This window comes from Ranitomeya variabilis, chromosome 5 (genome assembly GCF_051348905.1).
Source record: "Ranitomeya variabilis isolate aRanVar5 chromosome 5, aRanVar5.hap1, whole genome shotgun sequence".
NCBI classification, from domain to species: Eukaryota; Metazoa; Chordata; class Amphibia; order Anura; family Dendrobatidae; genus Ranitomeya; species Ranitomeya variabilis.
Genome location: NC_135236.1, coordinates 25,909,412 through 25,932,965, shown reverse-complemented (window position 1 = coordinate 25,932,965; position 23,554 = coordinate 25,909,412). Strand labels below are relative to the sequence as shown.

The following is a 23,554-nucleotide window of genomic DNA, read 5'->3' as shown; positions in this document are numbered from 1 at the left end:
AAAGCAGAAACGTGCCTTCAGGAGCAAAATCATCTTCATGCTGACAATGCCCCATCTCATGCTGCAAATAATACCTCTGAGTCATTGGCTGCTATGGGCATAAAAGGAGATAAACTCATGGTGTGGCCACCATCTTCCCCTAACCTCAACCCTATAGAGAGCCTTTGGAGTATCATCAAGCAAAAGATCTATGAGGGTGGGAGGCAGTTCACATCAAAACAGCAGCTCTGGGAGGCTATTCTGACTTCATGCAAAGAAACACAAGAAGAAACTCTCCAAAAACTCACAAGTTCAATGGATGCAAGAATTGTGAAGGTGAATCAAAGAAGGGTTCCTATGTGAGCATGTGTTAGGGGTCAAGTTCCCGTCTCTGCACAGGGGGAATCTCGGGCCATCTCTGATGTGGTCTCCCATTCTTCTCCTGCCGCAGTGGAGCCTGCTCAGCGGAGACATCGGTCCCAGCGTCTTGCTCAGTCCCACTCTGTTCAAAGAGATACTGCTGCTTTTCCTGCTTCTGCCATTGAAGTCAGTGCTGGGCAGCGGTGAGCAGATGCTTCTGGGACTAAGTCCTGCTTTTCTCATTCTGAGAATGCCCTGACTAAGATCTCTCAGTGGAGATCAAGGGTCACATGGTCAGATACTGCAGCTAAGTCCATTGGTCCCTTCAGGAAGGTCCTGTAGGTGCTAGGACTAAGTCCTGCTTTGCACACACTGAGCATGCCCAGGGCAAGATCTCTCAGTGGAGATTTAGGGTCACATGCTCAGGTATGGCAGTCTCTCATTGGTCCTTCTAGGAAGTTCTTTTTCTTGCTGCAGCTATATAAGGCTCGCATGGCCACACGGCCATGCGCTAGTATCAATTCATATAAGTGCTTTGCGTCAGTGTGGTTATGCATGCGTGTGTTCAGGGACCCGGCTGAAATAAGCCCCTAGAATACCGGCTTCTCCGGTGAGGAGATTGCATGTTGCATAACCACTGACTGCTATCAGTTCGGCAGTAAGCTCCCACATGTACTTATCCTGGCTAACAGATGTAAATCATTCAGCTGAGGTGAGGAAAACTAAATCTCCGAGCACTAAAAATACTCGGAGGTCACCCGAGCGTGCTCGGGAAATCTCGAGTAACGAGTATATTCGCTCATCACTAGTGTCAAACCCTCATTTTTAAAAATGTGAACAATCCTTGTTGGGTGTATTCCTGGTATCTGTCCCTCATTTGAGGTGCTTTGGCAGCATTTGAGGCCCTTAAAAGGTACTAGGCATGTGTATTTTTTGCCTCCCGTTGAGCTGAATGTCATTCGGTTATGTTCAGCGAACATTCGACGAACTATTCAGTGAATATTGCAAATTCGGTGATAGTAATCAGAACCAAACATTGAAATACTCGCTCATTTCTATGACAAGTCATGTCCAGAATTCAAATTTGAAATGTTCAAGTGGCTCCTATAAAGAAAAACTCAAAACCGTAATTAAAGCAAGATGGGAGCTCCTATAATAATCTAGAGAAATAAAAAATATCTACAACCTGTGCACTTCAAATATATTCAATTCTGTCTTGATTGCTAGTTAATTGAGAGTTATTTTCCTGTGTTTCTCATGTGAGATTCCTGGAGCACAGCTGTTATTCTGGAGGGAATTCTCCTTTCCAAGTGCTATGTTATTATATAAAGGTGACAGGTCCACTTTCTCCATGTGAATCCAGCTGCTGCTCAGATGCGAGAAGCATCAACATGGATAATGGCAGGACAAGGACTTCACTAGAGGTAGAGGCTAAAGACTAGGTTCATATGTATTGTGTAAGGTTAGATTTTCACTTTTTCTCTCAACCTGTCTGATAGCCTGTTTTAGTGTAGTAAGTAGAGATTAGTGAATCTCTTTGAAGTGGACTGAATTTTCCTTGAATTTTTCAAATATTTAAATGTTCCCTAGTTGAATTATTTCTGTAATTAAATTCATGTTAATTTCTTTGAAATTGTTGTCAGGCAGATGACATTTTGCTGAACTGTAGTGAAAAAAATCCTAAGAAAAAATTATTCACCTCACTGCCTGTTGGTTCACAACTAGGGATAAGCGGACCCGTGGATGCTTAGGTTCATTGGGTTCGGCCAAACTGGAGCTGAAAGTTTGGTTCAGTATCCGAGTGTCACCTTAACCTTCACCTCAATCCTGAACCCAGTAGAAGTCAGTGGGGACCAGGTACGGACTGGGGATGAAATTCAGTCCTGGGATTTGAAATCACACAGGCCCATGGTGTCCCCGTCCCCAAGAACCAGATGCGATATATTACTAATATTACCCTGGATGAAGGAAAGGAAGATTTACTACAAGACCAATATTTCTAATTATACCCACGGCATGCTGAGGTAAGTGACGGAGTGACCGGCTTTGTGCTCCATCACAACTGTTAACAGTATGGGTGTCTTGAGAACATTGATTCTGTTAACAACGTAGCACACAAGGCAGCCCACAACAAGACCGGCCCTTCTGGCATTTGCCAGAATTGCCAAAAGGCCAGTCCGGCCCTGATGTGGACCCAAAGTTTGGTGGTTTAAAATGGCTATAAAATGGTCATTGTAAGGGCTAAGAGGCTTCAAAAGGAAGCTAAATGGGGATAAGAGCAGGACAAATGCCCTACAAACAAATTTGGATAGGTAAATTACTTAAAATAACTACACTAGGTCAGGTACAGGAGACAGGTCAGACACCGGTAAGGGAGGTCAGAGGCAAAAGGAACACTGGGGATTAACAGGTTAGCAGCCCCAGCAAGCCCAAAACTATCACTGACAAGAGCTGCCAGCAAAAGCAACAAGAAATAGCCACTCCCAAATCAAAGAGAGGCAGAAATAGTTAACCCCACCATGACAAGGCCAGAGTAGGAGTAACAGAAAGCAAACTCCGACCAGGATCATGACACCCACTTGGTAGCCAAAAGTTACCTGCTACCAATGTCATAATTTCTCTCCATATATGAGTTTTATAGAAAAGTATGCACATGGATGTCATTTACCAGGATACACACCCTGTGACAATACAACCACCGCTTCAGACAATAAAAGGCTGAATGACATCAGGCTGCATGAGAATTGGCGCAAAAGCAAAATACCACTTCATGGTATCGAATGCCTCCCTGGCCAAACCGACCACTTGCAAAAGTCTGTCCCTTTCTTGACCATATCAGTCAAAGGTTTGGCCACTACTGATAAGTTTTTGATGAACTTACAGAAGTAGTTGTTGAAACCCAAAAACCTTTGTAACACCATCAAATCTTCATGAAATCTCAATCTGGTACCACCCAGACTTTTGCCGGATCCATGCGAAAACTGGTGAACGATAAACATATCCTAGAAAATGGATCTTCTCAACTGAGAACATATAATTCTCTGGTTTGACAAATAATTTATTGTCCCTGAGTATCTGTAAGACATACCTTACCCATTCCTGATGTGACTCAATGTCATATGAATAAATAAATATGTATTTAAAATAGATTAAAACAAATCTACCTACGAGGTGACTGAAGATGTATTTTACAAAGTGTTGAAAGATGGTGGGAGCATTTGTCAACACAAATGGCATCACAAGCTTCTCATAGTGTCCCTTAGGTGCATCAAAAGCTGTTTTTTTACTCATCCCCCTCTTTAATAAAAAGATTATATGCCCCCTGAGGATCTAGTTTAGAAAGCCATTTTGTTCCTACAATCAGACTAAAGAGGTCTGGGATGAGTGGGAGCCGGTACATATCCCAGACCGTGATCTGATTGAGTTCATAGAAATCTAGGCAGGGGCATAACTACCCTTCTTTTTTCTTTACAAAGAAAAACCCTGCAGAAATGGGGGATGAGGATGGTCTGATATGACCCTTTGCCAAGCTTTCTGAAATACAATCCTTCATGCCATGTGTGAAGAAACCAGATTGTATCTTAATTTCCCAGACAACCATGTTTTTGCAAAAACCAGGGGAGCTGGCTTTTTTTCTGTATATTGGCTTGTGAATTTGGGTGTTTGCGCCTGAAGGGTCAAGAGGGCAGACTTGCCAACTGATATACTATCTAACATACTGTGTAAGGGTACCGTCACACAGTGAAATTTCCATCGCTGCGACGGCACGATTCGTGACGTCGCAGCGTCGTATGAATATCGCTCCAGCGTCGTAGACTGCGGTCACACTTTGCAATCACGGCACTGGAGCGATGCCGAAGTCCCCGGGTAACCAGGGTAAACATCGGGTTACTAAGTGCAGGGCCGCGCTTAGTAACCCGATGTTTACCCTGGTTACCAGCGTTAACATAAAAAAAACAAACAGTACATACTTACATTCCGGTGTCTGTCCCCGGCGTTCTGCTTCTCTCCGCTGTGTAAGCGCCATAGCCGGAAAGCAGAGCGGTGACGTCACTGCGTAACCGCTGTGGTCGCTTTCCGGCCGGCAGGCGCTCACACAGTGCAGAGAAGCTGAGACGCCGGAGGACAGACACCAGAATGTAAGTATGTACTGTTTGTTTTTTTTACGTTTACGCTTGTAACCAGGGTAAACATCGGGTTACTAAGCGCGGCCCTGCGCTTAGTTACCCGATGTTTACCCTGGTTACAAGCGAACACATCGCTGGATCGCTGTCACACACAACGATCCAGCGATGTCAGCGGGAGATCAAGCGACGAAAGAAAGTTCCAAACGATGTGCTACGACGTACGATTCTCAGCAGGGTCCCTGATCGCTGCTGCGTGTCAGACACTGCGATATCGAAACGATATCGCTAGAACGTCACGAATCGTACCGTCGTAGCGATGGAAATTTCACTGTGTGACGGTACCCTAAAGGCCCCGTCTCACATAGCGATTTACCAACGATCACGACCAGCGATACGACCTGGCCGTGATCGTTGGTAAGTCGTTGTGTGGTCGCTGGGGAGCTGTCACACAGACAGCTCTCCCCAGCGACCAACGATCAGGGGAACGACTTCGGCATCGTTGAAACTGTCTTCAACGATGCCGAAGTCCCCCTGCAGCACCCGGGTAACCAGGGTAAACATCGGGTTACTAAGCGCAGGGCCGCGCTTAGTAACCCGATGTTTACCCTGGTTACCTAAAAAAAAAAACAGTACATACTCGCCTTTCGGTGTCCAGGTCCCTCGCCGTCTGCTTCCTGCTCTGACAGTGCCGCCGTACAGTGAGAGCAGAGCGCAGCGGTGACGTCAGCGGTGCTGCGCTCTGCTCTCACTGTACGGCCGCACTCAGTCAGAGCAGGAAGCAGACGGCGAGGGACCTGGACACCGAAAGGCGAGTATGTACTGTTTGTTTTTTTTGGTAACCAGGGTAAACATCGGGTTACTAAGCGCGGCCCTGTGCTTAGTAACCCGATGTTTACCCTGGTTACCAGTGAAGACATCGCTGGATCGGTGTCACACACACCGATTCAGCGATGTCAGCGGGGCCTCAACGACCAAAAAAAGGTCCAGGCCATTCTGACACGACCAGCGATCTCACAGCAGGGGCCTGATCGCTGGTACGTGTCACACATAGCGAGATCGCTACTGAGGTCGCTGTTGCGTCACAAAACTAGTGACTCAGCAGCGATCTCGCTAGCGATCTCGCTATGTGAGACGGGGCCTTAAGTCTGTAACAGTGACTGTACATTGAGTGTGTGAAGCTTTGTTTATTGATGTGTGCTTATATGCTAATAGTGCTACTTAATCCCATCACCATTGTTTACCTTATCTTGATGTTGGACTGAAAGACCCTGGGTAATTCTAAAAATAGCTTACATGCCTTGGGTATAAAAAGACTCAGAGATCACATCCTGGGAGACTGAAGTAATACAGAGCTATCAGCCAGACATTCTGCAAACCACCCAACAGACAAGAGAAAGGACTGCAGCCAATTCATCATGGCACCATCACGAGGGACACTGATCTAGGATTCTATAGGAAACAACCCAGGGGTTTTCGGCTCTGGTTGGAAGGACACAGATCTGATCCAGTGACCTTCTCTGAACCATGGATATGTTTGGAGAAAGCCAGGTATGGGACCCACTGGTCGCCTGGTTCCATGGAGATGGTCAGATAAGCCAGGTGGTGGCTCTCGTGTCAACTGGCTTTGGACCTTGTCTGGACTCTATGGACAGTTCTTGGTCATCTCCCTATGCTTGTCGTTACCTCTTCTCTGTGCATTCATCCACAGATGGAGTAGCGACCCTGGGAGCTCTGACATCATGTCATACTGGAAATACGTGGAGACGCATTGATCTTTTATATGCGCCCATGTGACCCTGGGAGCTCTGACAGCATGTCATACTGGAAATACATGGAGACGCAGTGACCTTTTATATGCGCCCATGTAACCAAACAATTCCAGCCATGGTGGGATTGTTCTGTTTGCTATTGTGTGTTGTGGTTCAATAATGTATTGCCACACTGTTTTACATTAACCCTGTGTTGTCTGTGTAGTGTATCGCCCACGGGGAGATAGAGCGGGTGTTCAGTGGTATGAGCCGTGGTCCATGCAGTCTTGCTAAAGACAGCCGGGCCAGCGTACGAGAGCACCCACTGAACCCGTTTCTCCACAGCATGCCTCTTTAGACCAGAGATATTACATAGTCTGCACCTTATTTAGTATTACAGTCATGAAGCACCAATATACTTTGTATAGGTGAGCGGTAAATACCGACTCTTTCTAGGCACTCCTCAGGTGCCCTTCTGGGACTACTCCAAACCAATAAATTAACAAGAACACGGAGGAAAAACGTCCACTTAAACATATCTAGAAAACAGTATTCAAAAGATTTATTAAATTATAACAGTCATATACAAATATGGGTATATAAAATACAAAACATGGGTGTATTGTCAATACAGCCATATGGCAGAAGACACAGAAAGGAGAAAATGTGGCGATGACCAAGTCAGAGGGGGGAGTACACAAATAAACCTTTCGGGTGGCAGCATCAATTCAAAGTATAGGAAAAACGTATGACCGAATACAATCATTATATCCAACTCACGTGGCTATATTACCCGAAATACATGATCACATATTCATATATACATACAATCGCTGCTTACCCATTGTCAATCAGGTATGGCCTCCCCACCTCACTCGGTCCCCCCGGACGCGCGTTTCGCGTAGCTTTTTCAACAGGGTGTATCCATGGTGTGTCTCATTGTGTTTAAATATCATTAAACCCGGAAATAGAACCGGTGAAAACAGCGCATGCGCAGTGGCGTCCAGAGCGCATCATCCAGTAGGGCCATCACAGTGGGGCGTGTGTAAGAGGCGGAGCTCCACCTTATAAACACTAAGAGTGTAACACTCCCCGCTTGTAAGTGATAGGTCCACGAGAAGATGGCAGCGATGGACGACGCCGGGCATGCGCACCACCAGCTCCCATCTAAAAGACCATGGCTGCAGCCATTTTCTTGGTGATAGAAACAAAACCAGAACGGGAACAGAAAAACAGATCGCCGCAGCGTCCCAAATTGCACGTAAAACCGGAATGCTAGATGGATTCAAAAAGTCCTCAATAGAGTGGAAAAACGGGACGCTAGAAGGATACAAAATATTACACAACTCATATGTTCGCAGTAAGTGGATATAAATATAGACAAGAAAGAAAGAAAGAAAGAAAAAAAAAAAGAAATAGCAATAAAAAGTGACAACATCTAAAATGTCGGTGACATTCATATTAAAAGTGTGATATCAATTAACATATCATGAGTGTGAAGAATTTATGTGACTCTGTGTGTATATATAAGAAACAAGCCCGACTTCTCAATAGGGAATGTAATATACTATGTGATAATAGACCCTTAGGGCCCCAGCGTCCATTTTTTCAAAGGGTCCTCTAGATGACCTTAGTATAAGCCAAAAAGGTCAAAACTAATAAGTGATCCTGCACATTCTTATAAATCGCAGGGTGCAAATAAGTGATACATAGTGAATAAGCAATGAACCCCAACCCCATAACTGGACCCAATCATATAAATATATAAAACAGTCACATACAAACATTCATTAAAAGGATAGTGTATTAATATAAAGACCACATAAAGAATGCAAACACGTAAAATATACGTAAAAAAAACTTCTTCTTTTCATGCTCCGTAACGTTGAACGGATTCTGCTGCGGCGCCATCACAGGTATATGGCCATGGACGATTAATATATAAACTGAAAGGAAGAACACACAACAAGACAGTCAATACATAAAATATTTAAAAACGAATGGTGAGAAAGTCACCCAAGGGAGGACAGCCAGGTCAAAGGTCATAAACTAATATCCATATCCTATTGCTGCACATTTGAACAAAGCCGAATATCTACGTTAGGGGCAAGGTAAAGGCGTCAAATGTAACAGAGAACCTACGAGACTCTCACAAAAATGGAGCGAAACAGAGCTGTTCATTAAGTCCCTTGGGGGCAAGGGTATCAAGGGTGACAATCCACTTACACTCGCACTGTGCGAGTAACTTGGTCATATTGCCACCCCTGATACCTCCATGTATTCTATCTATCCCTCTCACTTTTAAGCCCCTAGGGTCTGATCCGTGGAACAGCCGAAAGTGCCTTGGTATTGTTTTTAAGACTGATGGATCTTCTTCTTCTTTACCAGCCAAAATATCCCTTACGTGTTCGCGTGTCCGAACCTTCAATTCCCTAGATGTGAGGCCAACATAAATCAGGGGTACATGTAGAATACATGGAGGTATCAGGGGTGGCAATATGACCAAGTTTCTCGCACAGTGCGAGTGTAAGTGGATTGTCACCCTTGATACCCTTGCCCCCAAGGGACTTAATGAACAGCTCAGTTTCGCTCCATTTTTGTGAGAGTCTCGTAGGTTCTCTGTTACATTTGACGCCTTTACCTTGCCCCTAACGTAGATATTCGGCTTTGTTCAAATGTGCAGCAATAGGATATGGATATTAGTTTATGACCTTTGACCTGGCTGTCCTCCCTTGGGTGACTTTCTCACCATTCGTTTTTAAATATTTTATGTATTGACTGTCTTGTTGTGTGTTCTTCCTTTCAGTTTATATATTAATCGTCCATGGCCATATACCTGTGATGGCGCCGCAGCAGAATCCGTTCAACGTTACGGAGCATGAAAAGAAGAAGTTTTTTTTACGTATATTTTACGTGTTTGCATTCTTTATGTGGTCTTTATATTAATACACTATCCTTTTAATGAATGTTTGTATGTGACTGTTTTATATATTTATATGATTGGGTCCAGTTATGGGGTTGGGGTTCATTGCTTATTCACTATGTATCACTTATTTGCACCCTGCGATTTATAAGAATGTGCAGGATCACTTATTAGTTTTGACCTTTTTGGCTTATACTAAGGTCATCTAGAGGACCCTTTGAAAAAATGGACGCTGGGGCCCTAAGCGTCTATTATCACATAGTATATTACATTCCCTATTGAGAAGTCGGGCTTGTTTCTTATATATACACACAGAGTCACATAAATTCTTCAAACTCATGATATGTTAATTGATATCACACTTTTAATATGAATGTCACCGACATTTTAGATGTTGTCACTTTTTATTGCTATTTCTTTTTTTTTTTCTTTCTTTCTTTCTTGTCTATATTTATATCCACTTACTGCGAACATATGAGTTGTGTAATATTTTGTATCCTTCTAGCGTCCCGTTTTTCCACTCTATTGAGGACTTTTTGAATCCATCTAGCATTCCGGTTTTACGTGCAATTTGGGACGCTGCGGCGATCTGTTTTTCTGTTCCCGTTCTGGTTTTGTTTCTATCACCAAGAAAATGGCTGCAGCCATGGTCTTTTAGATGGGAGCTGGTGGTGCGCATGCCCGGCGTCGTCCATCGCTGCCATCTTCTCGTGGACCTATCACTTACAAGCGGGGAGTGTTACACTCTTAGTGTTTATAAGGTGGAGCTCCGCCTCTTACACACGCCCCACTGTGATGGCCCTACTGGATGATGCGCTCTGGACGCCACTGCGCATGCGCTGTTTTCACCGGTTCTATTTCCGGGTTTAATGATATTTAAACACAATGAGACACACCATGGATACACCCTGTTGAAAAAGCTACGCGAAACGCGCGTCCGGGGGGACCGAGTGAGGTGGGGAGGCCATACCTGATTGACAATGGGTAAGCAGCGATTGTATGTATATATGAATATGTGATCATGTATTTCGGGTAATATAGCCACGTGAGTTGGATATAGTGATTGTATTCGGTCATACGTTTTTCCTATACTTTGAATTGATGCTGCCACCCGAAAGGTTTATTTGTGTACTCCCCCTCTGACTTGGTCATCGCCACATTTTCTCCTTTCTGTGTCTTCTGCCATATGGCTGTATTGACAATACACCCATGTTTTGTATTTTATATACCTATATTTGTATATGACTGTTATAATTTAATAAATCTTTTGAATACTGTTTTCTAAATATGTTTAAGTGGACGTTTTTCCTCCGTGTTCTTGTTAATTTATAGTCTGCACCTTAGCAGCTTGGCCCCAGGAACAATATATATGGTGCAGTCATAAGAATGATGGGGAGGAAGTTCTTGCACTTATACTCTGAAAACACATCCCCAAAGTTAGACAGGTGTTTAGTTACAGATGGGTATCCATCCTTGCAAGCTGCGTGCCTAAGCAGTGTCCTTGACAATACTCACTCCACTTTACTAACTCCCGAGTCTGCCAATCTACCACAGAGTTGTGCAGAGTGAGCCAAGGAAGAACCAAAGGAGAGGGCAGACCCTTTAGCACATAACAGTCAATAGCTTCTGAGTGCATGGCTCCTACCTGGATGGCTTGATTAAAATACCCCTGTCTCAAGGGTGTGGAGTTGATGGAGATTATGGGTATAGGTCTGGACAGTGTATGTGGTTTGAGGCCCTGACCTGGACGAACCTAGCATTGATCAAGTTAAACCCTGCCCCATTGCACAGAAAGGCAAAAGCAACCACCTTATTTTTGCCCAGATTTAATTCAGTAGGCAGAAAAAATTGTGTTGTACCCACAGAGGAGATATGTACACCCGGATTGCTAACCTCCCTGTAACCCAGGCTCCTTAGTTTTCCAGCGGCTGTTTACAGTGATATAGGGAAAGACATGCTTACACAAAATGGCCCTTTCTTTTACAGTAGACACATACTTTCCCTTTGATGCCAAACAACAGACTGCTTTACAGAAATAGTTGCCCCACCCAACTGCATAGGATCCTCAGATGACTCAGACCAGGTTTCCCTTGGCCCTGGACCTCCCACACATTGGAGTATCTCTTTATATCTCTGGCGAAGACGGCAATGCACCTGGATATCCAGAAACATGGCCATCTCAAGGAAAACGGGAGTTTCAGAAAGGGCTAAGGCATCCTTCCCCCTTTACTGATAGCCCTTGACATAACTGACTATGAAGCATGGGGTCATTCCACTTAGTGTCAGTGGACCACCTCTGAAACTCGGAGCAATACTCCTCTGCCATCAGTCTCCCTGGTGAAGGTGATGTAGTGTGGACTCATCCAGAAATAAACAGGCAGGGCAGTTGTATATATGACCCAGTCCTGAAAAAACATCCTCCACCATCTGGAGTGACTGGGAGTGAGACGGGAGAGAGAATAACCATGCCTGGGGGTCACCCTGAAAGAGAGAGATTACTATCCCCATCCGTTGCTCCACTGTTCCTTAGTAACAAGGACGTAACCTATAGTATAGCTTACTGGTCTCCCTGAAAACAACAAACTTGTCACGCCCCCAAGAGAAACTGTCAGGCAAAGCGATCTTAGGTTCCACTAAGGGTAGCCTGCGAGTCATGGTCCCCAAAAATTGTGTTTGGGTGCTGCAAAATGACAGTGCATAGATCTGCTACCTCCAGGCTGAGCTGCTGAAGATGTCCGGTCATAGCTGTGATATGATCCAATGGATAAAAAAATGGTTTTGGTCTGAGCTAATGTCACAACTGTGTTGTCGGGTGTCCCAGGACGAGGCACTACGTCCCTGTCCCAACCGCTAGGGGCGCACTAGCTCATCATGTTCCCTGGATTACTTATGATGGTGAAGACGCCGAGTCAGAATACCTTGCATTAGCTCCTGAATCTGCCCTCAGTCTGTACAATTCCACCACCCAGGGAAAAGGGGAGTAGTAATGTCTTGTAATACACCAACCAGACTAACAAGGCTACACGAACAGGTGTAACCAAAAACACCAAACATACAAATATAAACAAACAACAAAGAAATGCACCATGGAGTATGGGGTTGAAACAAACTAGGAGAAGAAAGGGAAATATCATTCACTCATAACCAAACAGTCACAGATAAATCCACCAAACGCTTTCTCCAATAATAACAACCAACAACAGCCTCCAGCCATGTAGCATAAGCTACTCTGACAATGAGTGCTAGCTAGGGCCCAGATTATATAGGAGATGGGAGGGGCTAACACTGAACAGCTGAGCCTTAATGCAGGAAAGCTTCTAGAATCTCTCAGCTGAGCAGATTAATCCCTGCACTGCTAAAAGAAACTTGCACCTCTTAATATGAAGGTGAAATGCTTCTAATTAGTTATGATCGAGTATACTCGCTCGGGTGATCTCCAAGTATTTGTGACTGCTCGGAGATTTAGTTTTCCTTGCCGCAGCTGCATGATTTGTGACTTTTGGACAGCTTGATTACATGTGGGGATTCCCTACCAACCAGGCAACCCCCACATGTACTTATGCTGTCTAGCAGCCGTAAATCATGCAGCTGCGTCAACAAAAGCTAAATCTCCGAGCAGTCACAAATACTCAGAGATCATCCGAGCATGCTCTGGAAAAACCGAGCAACGAGTATGCTCGCTCATCACTACTTCTAATCAGTGCAAAACTAGGATAAATCAGACACTGCTATTTTCTGACTAACCTACAACAGTGGGGTTGTAGAGAGTGCTTAAAGGCACAGTACTCCCACGTATATGGATGCAGAGCATGCACAGCTTTTTGGCACAGAACTTTCACTTAGACATGTGCAGAGTAGACAAAACAGCTTTTTTGCTGTCAAATTCTGTCCCTCACTTAAACACCCTGTTATCACCCTGGACACCCTAAAAAAGTGAGTCTCAAAAATGGTAACAAACCAAATATTGACACCATTTTTACCCAACTTGAATTTTGTATCTATTTTTCAGAATATTATGTGATAAAGTGAATGTTTTTCTTCAAAACTACAAATGATGCAGCATAAAACAAGCCCTCATATGGCTTGGCTGATGGAAAAATGAAAAAGTTATTGCTCTTGGAATTAGGGGAAGAAGTTTGAAATCAGAAACGTAAAATTTGAAAGATGTGAAAAGAATGTAAGGCATAATTAAGAAAGATGAAAATGTCACTGCTTCCTTCCACGATTTGCATCTTTGAGCTATAGATTATGGTTGAGCTTCTGTATTTAGTTATGTTGCTTGCGTCATGCTGTTTTGCAAAGTTATATGCACAATATAAGTGTATGTAGTATTATAGATGTAGCAGTCATACAGATAACGTGTAGGGCCAATAAATCCACATAAGAACAAGCTCATTACAGGAATTGGAATCACTTTACTAATCAATCTCAAGGACCTCAGTTAGACTTGTATTTTTCTCAGAAAACATCAGTTGGCTTTAAAAGGAACCTATAACTCGAATTAGGCTGTCCAAACCATGATCAACATTAATTAGAGCCTGGTTTCACAGTGGCAGCCAGGTATGTTTTCCTCTAAAAATGTTAACATTTAAGAGAAAACATACTCTGAAAAAGTGGCCTGGAACCCTAGGGAGAACTCTGACCACTCCAGGGAAGGTATCTGGCCTCCTTCCCCCACACCGATCTACTTAGTTGACACATCTGTCCCATTTACGTACATAAGAAAAGACTTGCCAATCAACTAAAGTGGTACAGGGAGCAGCCGGCCAGGAGTGGCAGTGGACTAGTCACATCTCTCCATATAGTTCATGCCGGTTTTGTAATCCATTCTCTCTAAAACGGTGGAGAGTTTCTGAGAAAAATGTATCTGGCTGTAATTGCACAGATTGGGCAGCATGAGCGGAGTTAATATCAGCTGATTGGATGTCCCCATGAACCACCATCGGCCACTTTAACAATTCTCCTTTGATCTGTATTGTATATTAGTTATTGCAGGACAAAATGCAGACTATAAACAGAGAAAACAGCTAAAAGATTGTATCTCTTTCTTGCTTCTGGTTCAGGCTTTATAAAAGCTGACACAAATTACTGACCAAAATGTCTCCTTGTAAGAGGGTCCTTAAAACGGGAGTCCTATTGCACAAAATAAAATGAAACATCAAAAAAGTTGTCCACAACCTCGATGGAGAAAGTTGTTATCACTTGTCCTGAGATTTTATGATGACTTTAGATACTGAAATGGCAAAATGATAAAATCTAATTTACAAAAGCAAATTATTATTATTATTATTATTATTATTATCATCATCAGATGATGTGAACCGTCCAGGCCTATAAAATGAATGACAGTGACCAGACGAGGATTTCAGAGATCCTACTTCTCGGATTTCACAGCATTCAAAATCTGAAAACTTTCCTTTTTTCATTATTTCTCTTAATTTACATTGGAATCTTAATTGGAAACCTCTTGATCATTTCGTTAGTGACCACTGATCATCATCTTCGCACTCCCATGTATTTCTTCCTCACCATTCTCTCTTCTTTTGAAATATTTTCAACCACCAACATTGTGCCAAAAATGCTTTCCGTCATCATCAAAGATGGTGACACAATTTCATTTGCTGGCTGTCTGATACAATTTTATATTTTCTCTGCATCCACCAATTCTGAATGCTTTCTGCTCACAGTGATGTCCTATGATCGCTACCTGGCCATCTGCAACCCCTTGAGATACATCTCCATTATGGACCTCCGACTTCAGCTTCATTTGGTCTTTTGGCCCTGGCTCATAGGATATCTAATAACCTTAATTATTACAATTCTAGTTTATAAACTGGATTTCTGTGGGCCCAATGTCATTAACCATTTCTTCTGTGATCTTTCTCCCATCCTGGAACTTTCCTGTTCTGATACATCCATGGTGGAGTTCCAGGCTGTCCTGTTTTCTGTTCCAGTAATCCTTTTCCCTTTCATCTTCATTGTTGTCACCTACATTCTAATATCTTTTTCCATTATTAGGATAACATCATCGATGGGGAGGAAGAAGGCCTTTTCTACCTGTAGCGCTCATCTGGTCTTGGTCTGCACGTATTATGGGACGTTGATAAGTGTTTATTTATTCCCAATAAACAACGGTTCAACAGATATTAGCAAAGTGGTTTCTCTTCTATACATCATTGTAACCCCACTGCTTAATCCAATCATATATACTCTGCGGAACCATGATATCCTAGATACTCTACGCAGATATTTTAGTTTGTACATGAAAAGAATGGTTAACAACTATGAATAATTAGATATTTAAATGTCAGAGCACCAGGTGTTAATGAACTAATCATACATCTCAGATTATAAACAGAATGCTGTCATGGGGCTTTTGCCTTCCTCTGGATCAACATGTTAGGCTATAGGTTTAACTTGATGGATTTTAGTCTACCTTCAGCCTTAGAAACTATGAAACTATGGATTTCAACTCTAATGTTCCATAGATGACTAAAATTAATCTTTTTTTAATCAATTTATAATATTCCCCTATAACACATTTTAGCTTTCCAATGGACACATACCATAAAGGACCAAATATGCATTTTTGCAATGTCACTTGCAACCATGAGTCTCATAGAGAGTTAGTGTGATCACATTGTGACTTAAGGACCAAGTCTTAGAGCAAGATATCATATCAACTTTTCTGGTGTACTTCTTTTAGCCATGATCATGGCCGCCAGAAGATAAAGTGAACCCCCTAATCCTTAAAAACTCAAAGAACAACCATCAGCAGCAGAATTTGTCTTACTAAAGAGCAGCATAACTTTCAAAGTATTAATGTCATAGGTGAAAACCTTTCCACAATTAAGTCTCATTGAACTCTGTCCTGAAAGTTTTCCTCTGCTCTTCTAATTGCTACTATTGTGAGATAGATATCTAGGACCTCCATCAACAAACTTCTTCTTATGTGTTGTACATTACAAAACATTAGTTCGGTGAAGGAACGTTCTAATTTTAATATGATAATGCCCAAAAGTAACGCTGAGACAGAAAAGGTAGACTTGGAGAAAACTCTGTAAAAAAAAAGTCAGTTCCGGGCCTTTCGAATACTTAGGATGCTAGATGTACATGGAACCCCATATCCAAACAATGGAAATCAATCCAGAACATTGGATCAAAGAAGAACCTGCTGATCCTAAATGCTCATTATAGTGGTTTTGGAACAAGATAAGAAATGATCTTGCAAATATGTGACATCAATTCGGCCTTTTTTTATTGTCTCTCATTGAACACTGATCCAGATTGTACTCAAACATAGGCCTCAATTCATCAAGACCAATATTGTTTGTGCCAGTCATGATGAATGGACATGCTGGAGTCAGACTCTCCTGATTAGTGATGAGCGAGTATACTCATTGCTCGGGTTTACCAAGCATGCTCGGGTGGACTCCGAGTATTTGTGAGTGTTCAGAGATTTAGTTTTTGTATGATTTATGGCTGCTAGTGTATATGTGGGGGTGACCTGGTTGCTAGAGAATCCCCACATGTATTCAAGCTGTCTAGCAGCCGCAAATCATGCAGCTGCATCAACAAAAACTAAATCTCTGAGCATGCCAAAATACTCACCCGAGAAGACCCAAGCAACGAGTATACTCGCTCATCACTACTCCTGATTCATTAAGAGGAGTGCACCTCCATATGCCTGCCCACACAGTTTAGGACTGGAGTAACATTTCTGGCATAAGTTGCTCCTCAGTCCATCATGAATTAGACTAGCTGTGGCATCACATCCCCGTTCCACCCCAACTCTGCTCATTTTGGTGGAGTTGAGCAAAACTGTCATGAAAATACCAAAAACTGCAAAATTATTGAGCTACTTCATGTTGCGAAAAATTTTGAGACTTTTCAAAGAGGTTCACTCCAGAATTGTGCCTAAAATTGCTTTGATGAATCAGTGCCATCAATTCTTTTTATAAGGCTACTTGTAATCTAACCCGAAGTTTTTCTTTAGCTTGATAATTGTCCCTATAAGAGACGTTATACACAAATCAAACAAGTAATTACTTTAATGTTGTTATTTTCCTCAGTTTATAACATTTAGTTTTTTAATTATTAATAATAACTGAAAACTGCTATTCAAGAAAAATTATTAACACAATATCATGTTTTACTAAATTGAGATCATTAAGTTGATTTACAAAGAGAGACAAACATCCAGTACAGAGACAGAGAGACAGCACTAACTATACCTACATCATTTACAGGAAGGAGGGAGAAAGTACTTTCCATACACACAATATTTACAGGGAGAAAACAGCAGGCAGTTCTATATCCACCTGCACCATTTACTTGGGGGAAGGGGAAGACAGCTGTGTTTATACCTACATTATTTTCATGGAGAGACAGGAAGGCAGTGCTATCTGTGTTAATATTATTTACAGGGAGAGAGAGAGGAAGGCAGCACTATCTGTGCCTACATTAGTTACAGGGAGAGACAGGAAGGCAGCACTATCTGTGCCTACATTATTTACAGGGAGAGACAGGAAGGCAGTGCTATCTGTGCCTATATTATTTACAGGGAGAGACAGGAAGGCAGCACTGTCTGTGCCTACATTATTTACAGGTAGAGACAGGAAGGCAGTGCTATCTGTGCCTATATTATTTACAGGGAGAGACAGGAAGGCAGCACTATCTGTGCCTACATTATTTACAGGGAGAGACAGGAAGGCAATGCTATCTGTGTTAATATTATTTACAGGGAGAGAGAGAGGAAGGCAGCACTATCTGTGCCTACATTAGTTACAGGGAGAGACAGGAAGGCAGCACTATCTGTGCCTACATTATTTACAGGGAGAGACAGGAAGGCAGTGCTATCTGTGCCTATATTATTTACAGGGAGAGACAGGAAGGCAGCACTGTCTGTGCCTACATTATTTACAGGTAGAGACAGGAAGGCAGTGCTATCTGTGCCTATATTATTTACAGGGAGAGACAGGAAGGCAGCACTATCTGTGCCTGCATTATTTACAGGGAGAGACAGGAAGGCAATGCTATCTGTGTTAATATTATTTACAGGGAGAGAGAGAGGAAGGCAGCATTATCTGTGCCTACATTAGTTACAGGGAGAGACAGGAAGGCAGCACTATCTGTGCCTACATTATTTATAGGGAGAGACAGGAAGGCAGCACTATCTGTGCCTATATTATTTACAGGGAGAGACAGGAAGGCAGCACTATCTGTGCCTACATTATTTACAGGGAGAGACAGGAAGGCAGTGCTATCTGTGCCTATATTATTTACAGGGAGAGACATGAAGGCAGCACTGTCTGTGCCTACATTATTTACAGGTAGAGACAGGAAGGCAGTGCTATGTGCCTATATTATTTACAGGGAGAGACAGGAAGGCAGCACTATCTGTGCCTACATTATTTACAGGGAGAGAAGGGAAGGCAATGCTATCTGTGTTAATATTATTTACAGGGAGAGAGAGAGGAAGGCAGCACTATCTGTGCCTACATTAGTTACAGGGAGAGACAGGAAGGCAGTGCTATATGTGCCTATATTATTTACAGGGAGAGACATGAAGGCAGCACTGTCTGTGCCTACATTATTTACAGGTAGAGACAGGAAGGCAGTGCTATATGTGCCTATATTATTTACAGGTAGAGACAGGAAGGCAGTGCTGTCTGTGCCTACATTATTTACAGGGAGAGACAGGAAGGCAGCACTATCTGTGCCTACATTATTTACAGGGAGAGAGAGAGGAAGGCACTACTATCTGTGCCTACATTAGTTACAGGGAGAGACAGGAAGGCAATGCTATCTGTGTTTATATTATTTACAGGGAGAGAGAGAGGACGACACTACTATCTGTGCCTACATTAGTTACAGGGAAAGACAGGCAGTATTATTGTTGCATACTTTAATGAGAGTTATTGGAAGCTTTATAATTACATATTCTTGTTTGTTGGTAGATCACATGGTTAATTTCACCCTGTAAGAAAGCTGGCACATTAGTAAAGAAAAAAACATTAGTAAAGCAGGATGGACATAGTCTATTTCTGTCAGTCCTAGAGAAACAGACAATTTGAGTATCTGAGGTTGTGGGTTGTATGTTCAATTTCTTTTTATTAATCAATATTGAAAATACAAAAAATTCGCCCAAACATGTTATGATCAAATAAGTCACGCAGGACTTAACAAAATTTGTAATGATAACAATATCCATACGGAAATATAACCAGGTCACTCAACATTGCAGCTGTAAAAAAAAAGCCACCTACATTTTCATATCAGCAAATGAAAAATTATTCTGAAAAGTCCAACATAGAGGTTAGAAAAAGAAGGAGGGAAAAAGAGAAAAAAATTAGGGAAGGTGGAAGGATTAGAAGGGAGAAGAGGGATGAAAGAATGGGGGATGTAACAAGGATAAGGTCTTTAAAGGGGTTTGTAGAATAATGAATGTTTGTGATGCCACCAGTGGTATTCAATCAGAGGTGACCGACGCTGATAAAAGGGTTCTCTGGGGAGTGATGGCACTACAGCAAAGATGGTATGGCTTCCCACATGTGATGCTTGGGTCCCCAGGGCTTTCGGTGTGTTTGGCAAAGATGGAGTGGTGCCAGAAATAAATAGAGGACTTGAAATTGCAGTCTCTTTACCTGGTTTACTGATAGTAGACAGCCACAGCTCAGGGTAACAGCAGCCGGTGGCGGTGGAGTCCAGGCAGCCTGGGAACAAGTTGAATTCCCTTTGCCAGGTCAGATTGGGAGCCTTCCACTATGCGCTGAATAATGGTCCCTTGCTGCCTATGGCTTCCTTCAAGGTTCTCTCTCACTCTATTTCTGTTGTGATTTTGCTTTTTGCTCCCTCTAGTGGTCATTAGTGATTTGACTCTGGAGCGTCTGTCTTTTCCTATATCCTCACCTGGGCCGTTAGTTCAGGGGCGTTGCTATATAAGCTCCCTGGACCTTCAGTTCAATGCCTGGCATCGTTGAAATCAGAGCTAATCTGTTGTGCTCTTGTCCTCTGATCCTGATTCCTGTTTTTCAAGCTAAGTCTGCTTCTTTGCTTTTTGCTTTTGTTTTGTTTGGTATTTTTGTCCAGCTTGTTCCTATCTGTATCCTGACCTTTGCTGGAAGCTCTAGGGGGCTGGTGTTCTCCCCCCGGACCGTTAGACGGTTCGGGGGTTCTTGAATCTCCAGCGTGGATTTTTATAGGGTTTTTGTTGACCAGATAAGTTATCTTGCTATATTCTGCTATTAGTAAGCTGGCCTCTCTTTGCTGAACCTGGTTCATTTCTGTGTTTGTCATTTCCTCTTACCTCACCGTTATTATTTGTGGGGGGCTTGTATCTTGCTTTGGGGTCCCTTTCTCTGGAGGCAAGAGAGGTCTTTGTTTTCTTCTCCAAGGGGTAGTTAGATTCTCCGGCTGGCGCGAGTCATCTAGCGATCACCGTAGGCATGATCCCCGGCTACTTCTAGTGATGGCGTTAGGAGTAGCTATTTGGTCAACCCAGTTACCACAGCCCTATGAGCTGGATTTTTGTATCTTGCAGACTTACACGTTCCTCTGAGACCCTGTCCACTGGGGTCATAACAGTATGCCAGGCCGGTATTAAATGTTTAATGCATTGCAGAAGTGGGATTATAAGAAAGAAAATTTTGAGTTTTTTTTTTCCCTCTCTCATTTTTTTTTTTTCTTTTCCCCTTTACCTCAGAGTGGCTTAAGCTTGCTGCAGACATGAATGTCCAGACCTTGATTACAAGTGTGGACCAGCTTGCCGCTCGTGTGCAGGGTATACAAGATTATGTTACCAGAAATCCTAGGTCTGAACCCAAGATTCCGATTCCTGAACTGTTTTCAGGAGACCGATTTAAGTTTAGGAATTTCAGGAATAATTGTAAATTATTTTTGTCCCTGAAACCTTGTTCGTCTGGAGACTCTGCTCAACAAGTAAAAATTGTTATTTCATTTTTACGGGGTGACCCTCAGGATTGGGCTTTTTCGTTGGCGCCAGGAGATCCGGCATTGGCTGATATTGATGCGTTTTTTCTGGCGCTCGGTTTACTTTATGAGGAACCCAATCTTGAGATTCAGGCAGAGAAAGCCTTGCTGGCTATGTCTCAGGGCCAGGACGAGGCTGAGGTGTATTCCCAAAAATTTCGGAAATGGTCCGTGCTGACACATTGGAACGAGTGTGCACTGGCCGCTAATTTTAGAAATGGCCTTTCTGAGGCCATTAAGAATGTTATGGTGGGTTTTCCCATTCCCACAGGTCTGAATGATACCATGTCCCTGGCTATTCAAATTGACCGGCGGTTGCGGGAGCGCAAAACCGCAAATTCCCTCATGTTGTTGTCTGAACAGACACCTGATGTGATGCAATGTGATAGAAAAACCGCAAATTCCCTCATGGTGTTGTCTGAACGGACACCTGATTTGATGCAATGTGATAGAATCCTGACTAGAAATGAGAGGAAAATTCATAGACGCCGGAATGGCTTGTGCTACTACTGTGGTGATTCTACACATGTTATCTCAGCATGCTCTAAACGTATATCTAAGGTTGTTAGTCCTGTCACCGTTGGTAATTTGCATCCTAAGTTTATTCTGTCTGTAACTTTGATTTGCTCACTGTCATCTTATCCTGTCATGGCGTTTGTAGATTCAGGTGCTGCCCTGAGTCTTATGGATCTCTCATTTGCTAAGCGCTGTGGTTTTATTCTTGAACCATTAGAAAATCCTATCCCTCTTAGGGGTATTGATGCTACGCCATTGGCAGAAAATAAGCCGCAGTATTGGACACAGGTTACCATGTGCATGACTCCTGAACACCGCGAGGTGATACGTTTTCTCGTTCTACATAAAATGCATGATTTGGTTGTTTTGGGGCTGCCATGGTTACAGACCCATAATCCAGTCCTTGACTGGAAGGCTATGTCAGTGTCTAGTTGGGGCTGTCGTGGTATTCATGAGGATTCCCTGCCTGTGTCTATTGCTTCTTCTACGCCTTCGGAAGTTCCGGAGTACTTGTCTGATTATCAGGATGTCTTTAGCGAGTCCAGGTCCAGTGCATTGCCTCCTCATAGGGAATGTGACTGTGCAATAGATTTGATTCCAGGCAGTAAATTTCCTAAGGGAAGACTGTTTAATCTGTCGATACCTGAACATACCGCTATGCGTTCATATATCAAGGAGTCTCTGGAGAAAGGACACATCCGTCCGTCTTCTTCCCCTCTTGGTGCGGGATTCTTTTTTGTGGCTAAAAAGGACGGATCTTTGAGGCCTTGTATTGACTATCGGCTTTTAAATAAGATCACTGTCAAATTTCAGTATCCTTTGCCGCTGTTGTCTGACTTGTTTGCCCGGATTAAAGGTGCCAAGTGGTTTACCAAGATAGACCTTCGTGGTGCGTACAACCTTGTGCGCATTAAGCAAGGGGATGAATGGAAAACCGCATTCAATACGCCCGAAGGTCATTTTGAGTACTTGGTGATGCCTTTTGGGCTCTCTAATGCCCCTTCAGTTTTTCAGTCCTTTATGCATGACATTTTCCGGAACTATCTGGATAAATTTCTGATCGTTTATCTGGATGATATTCTGTTTTTTTCTGATAATTGGGACTCGCATGTGGAGCAGGTCAGGATGATCTTTAAAATTTTGCGTGAAAATTCTTTGTTTGTCAAGGGCTCAAAGTGTCTTTTTGGTGTACAGAAGGTTCCCTTTTTGGGGTTCATTTTTTCCCCTTCTGCTGTGGAGATGGACCCAGTCAAGGTCCGAGCTATTCTTGATTGGACTCAGCCCTCGTCAGTTAAGAGTCTTCAGAAGTTCTTGGGTTTCTCTAACTTCTACCGTCGTTTTATCGCTAACTTTTCTAGCATTGTGAAACCTTTGACGGATATGACCAAGAAGGGCTCCGATGTGGTTAATTGGGCTCCTGCTGCCGTGGAGGCTTTCCAGGAGTTGAAACGTCGGTTTACTTCGGCGCCTGTTTTGTGCCAGCCTGATGTCTCGCTTCCCTTTCAAGTTGAGGTGGATGCTTCAGAGATTGGAGCAGGGGCTGTTTTGTCACAGAGAGGCCCTGGTTGCTCTGTTATGAGACCTTGCGCCTTTTTCTCTAGGAAGTTTTCGCCTGCGGAGCGAAATTATGATGTGGGCAATCGGGAGTTGTTGGCCATGAAATGGGCATTTGAGGAGTGGCGTCATTGGCTCGAGGGTGCTAAGCATCGTGTGGTGGTCTTGACTGATCACAAAAATCTGATGTATCTCGAGTCTGCTAAACGCCTGAATCCTAGACAGGCCCGCTGGTCATTGTTTTTCTCCCGTTTTGACTTTGTTGTCTCGTATTTACCAGGTTCAAAGAATGTGAAGGCCGATGCTCTTTCCAGGAGCTTTGTGCCTGATGCTCCTGGAGTCGCTGAACCTGTTGG

At 43.1% G+C, this 23,554-nt stretch overlaps 1 protein-coding gene across 1 annotated transcript; it reads left to right on the top strand.

Moving 5' to 3' along the window:
• Positions 1-14,475: 14,475 nt before the first annotated feature.
• On the top strand, positions 14,476-15,429 carry LOC143774742 (putative olfactory receptor 1F12P). The gene has a single exon (XM_077262506.1). It carries the CDS (start codon positions 14,476-14,478, stop codon positions 15,427-15,429), a length of 954 nt encoding a protein of 317 aa, XP_077118621.1.
• The last annotated feature ends 8,125 nt before the right edge of the window (positions 15,430-23,554 follow it).

What these genes read in the sequence shown, in the direction of transcription:
- LOC143774742 (XM_077262506.1), top strand. Translation starts at nt 14,476, where the DNA reads ATGAATGACAGTGACCAGACGAGGATTTCAGAGATCCTACTTCTCGGA.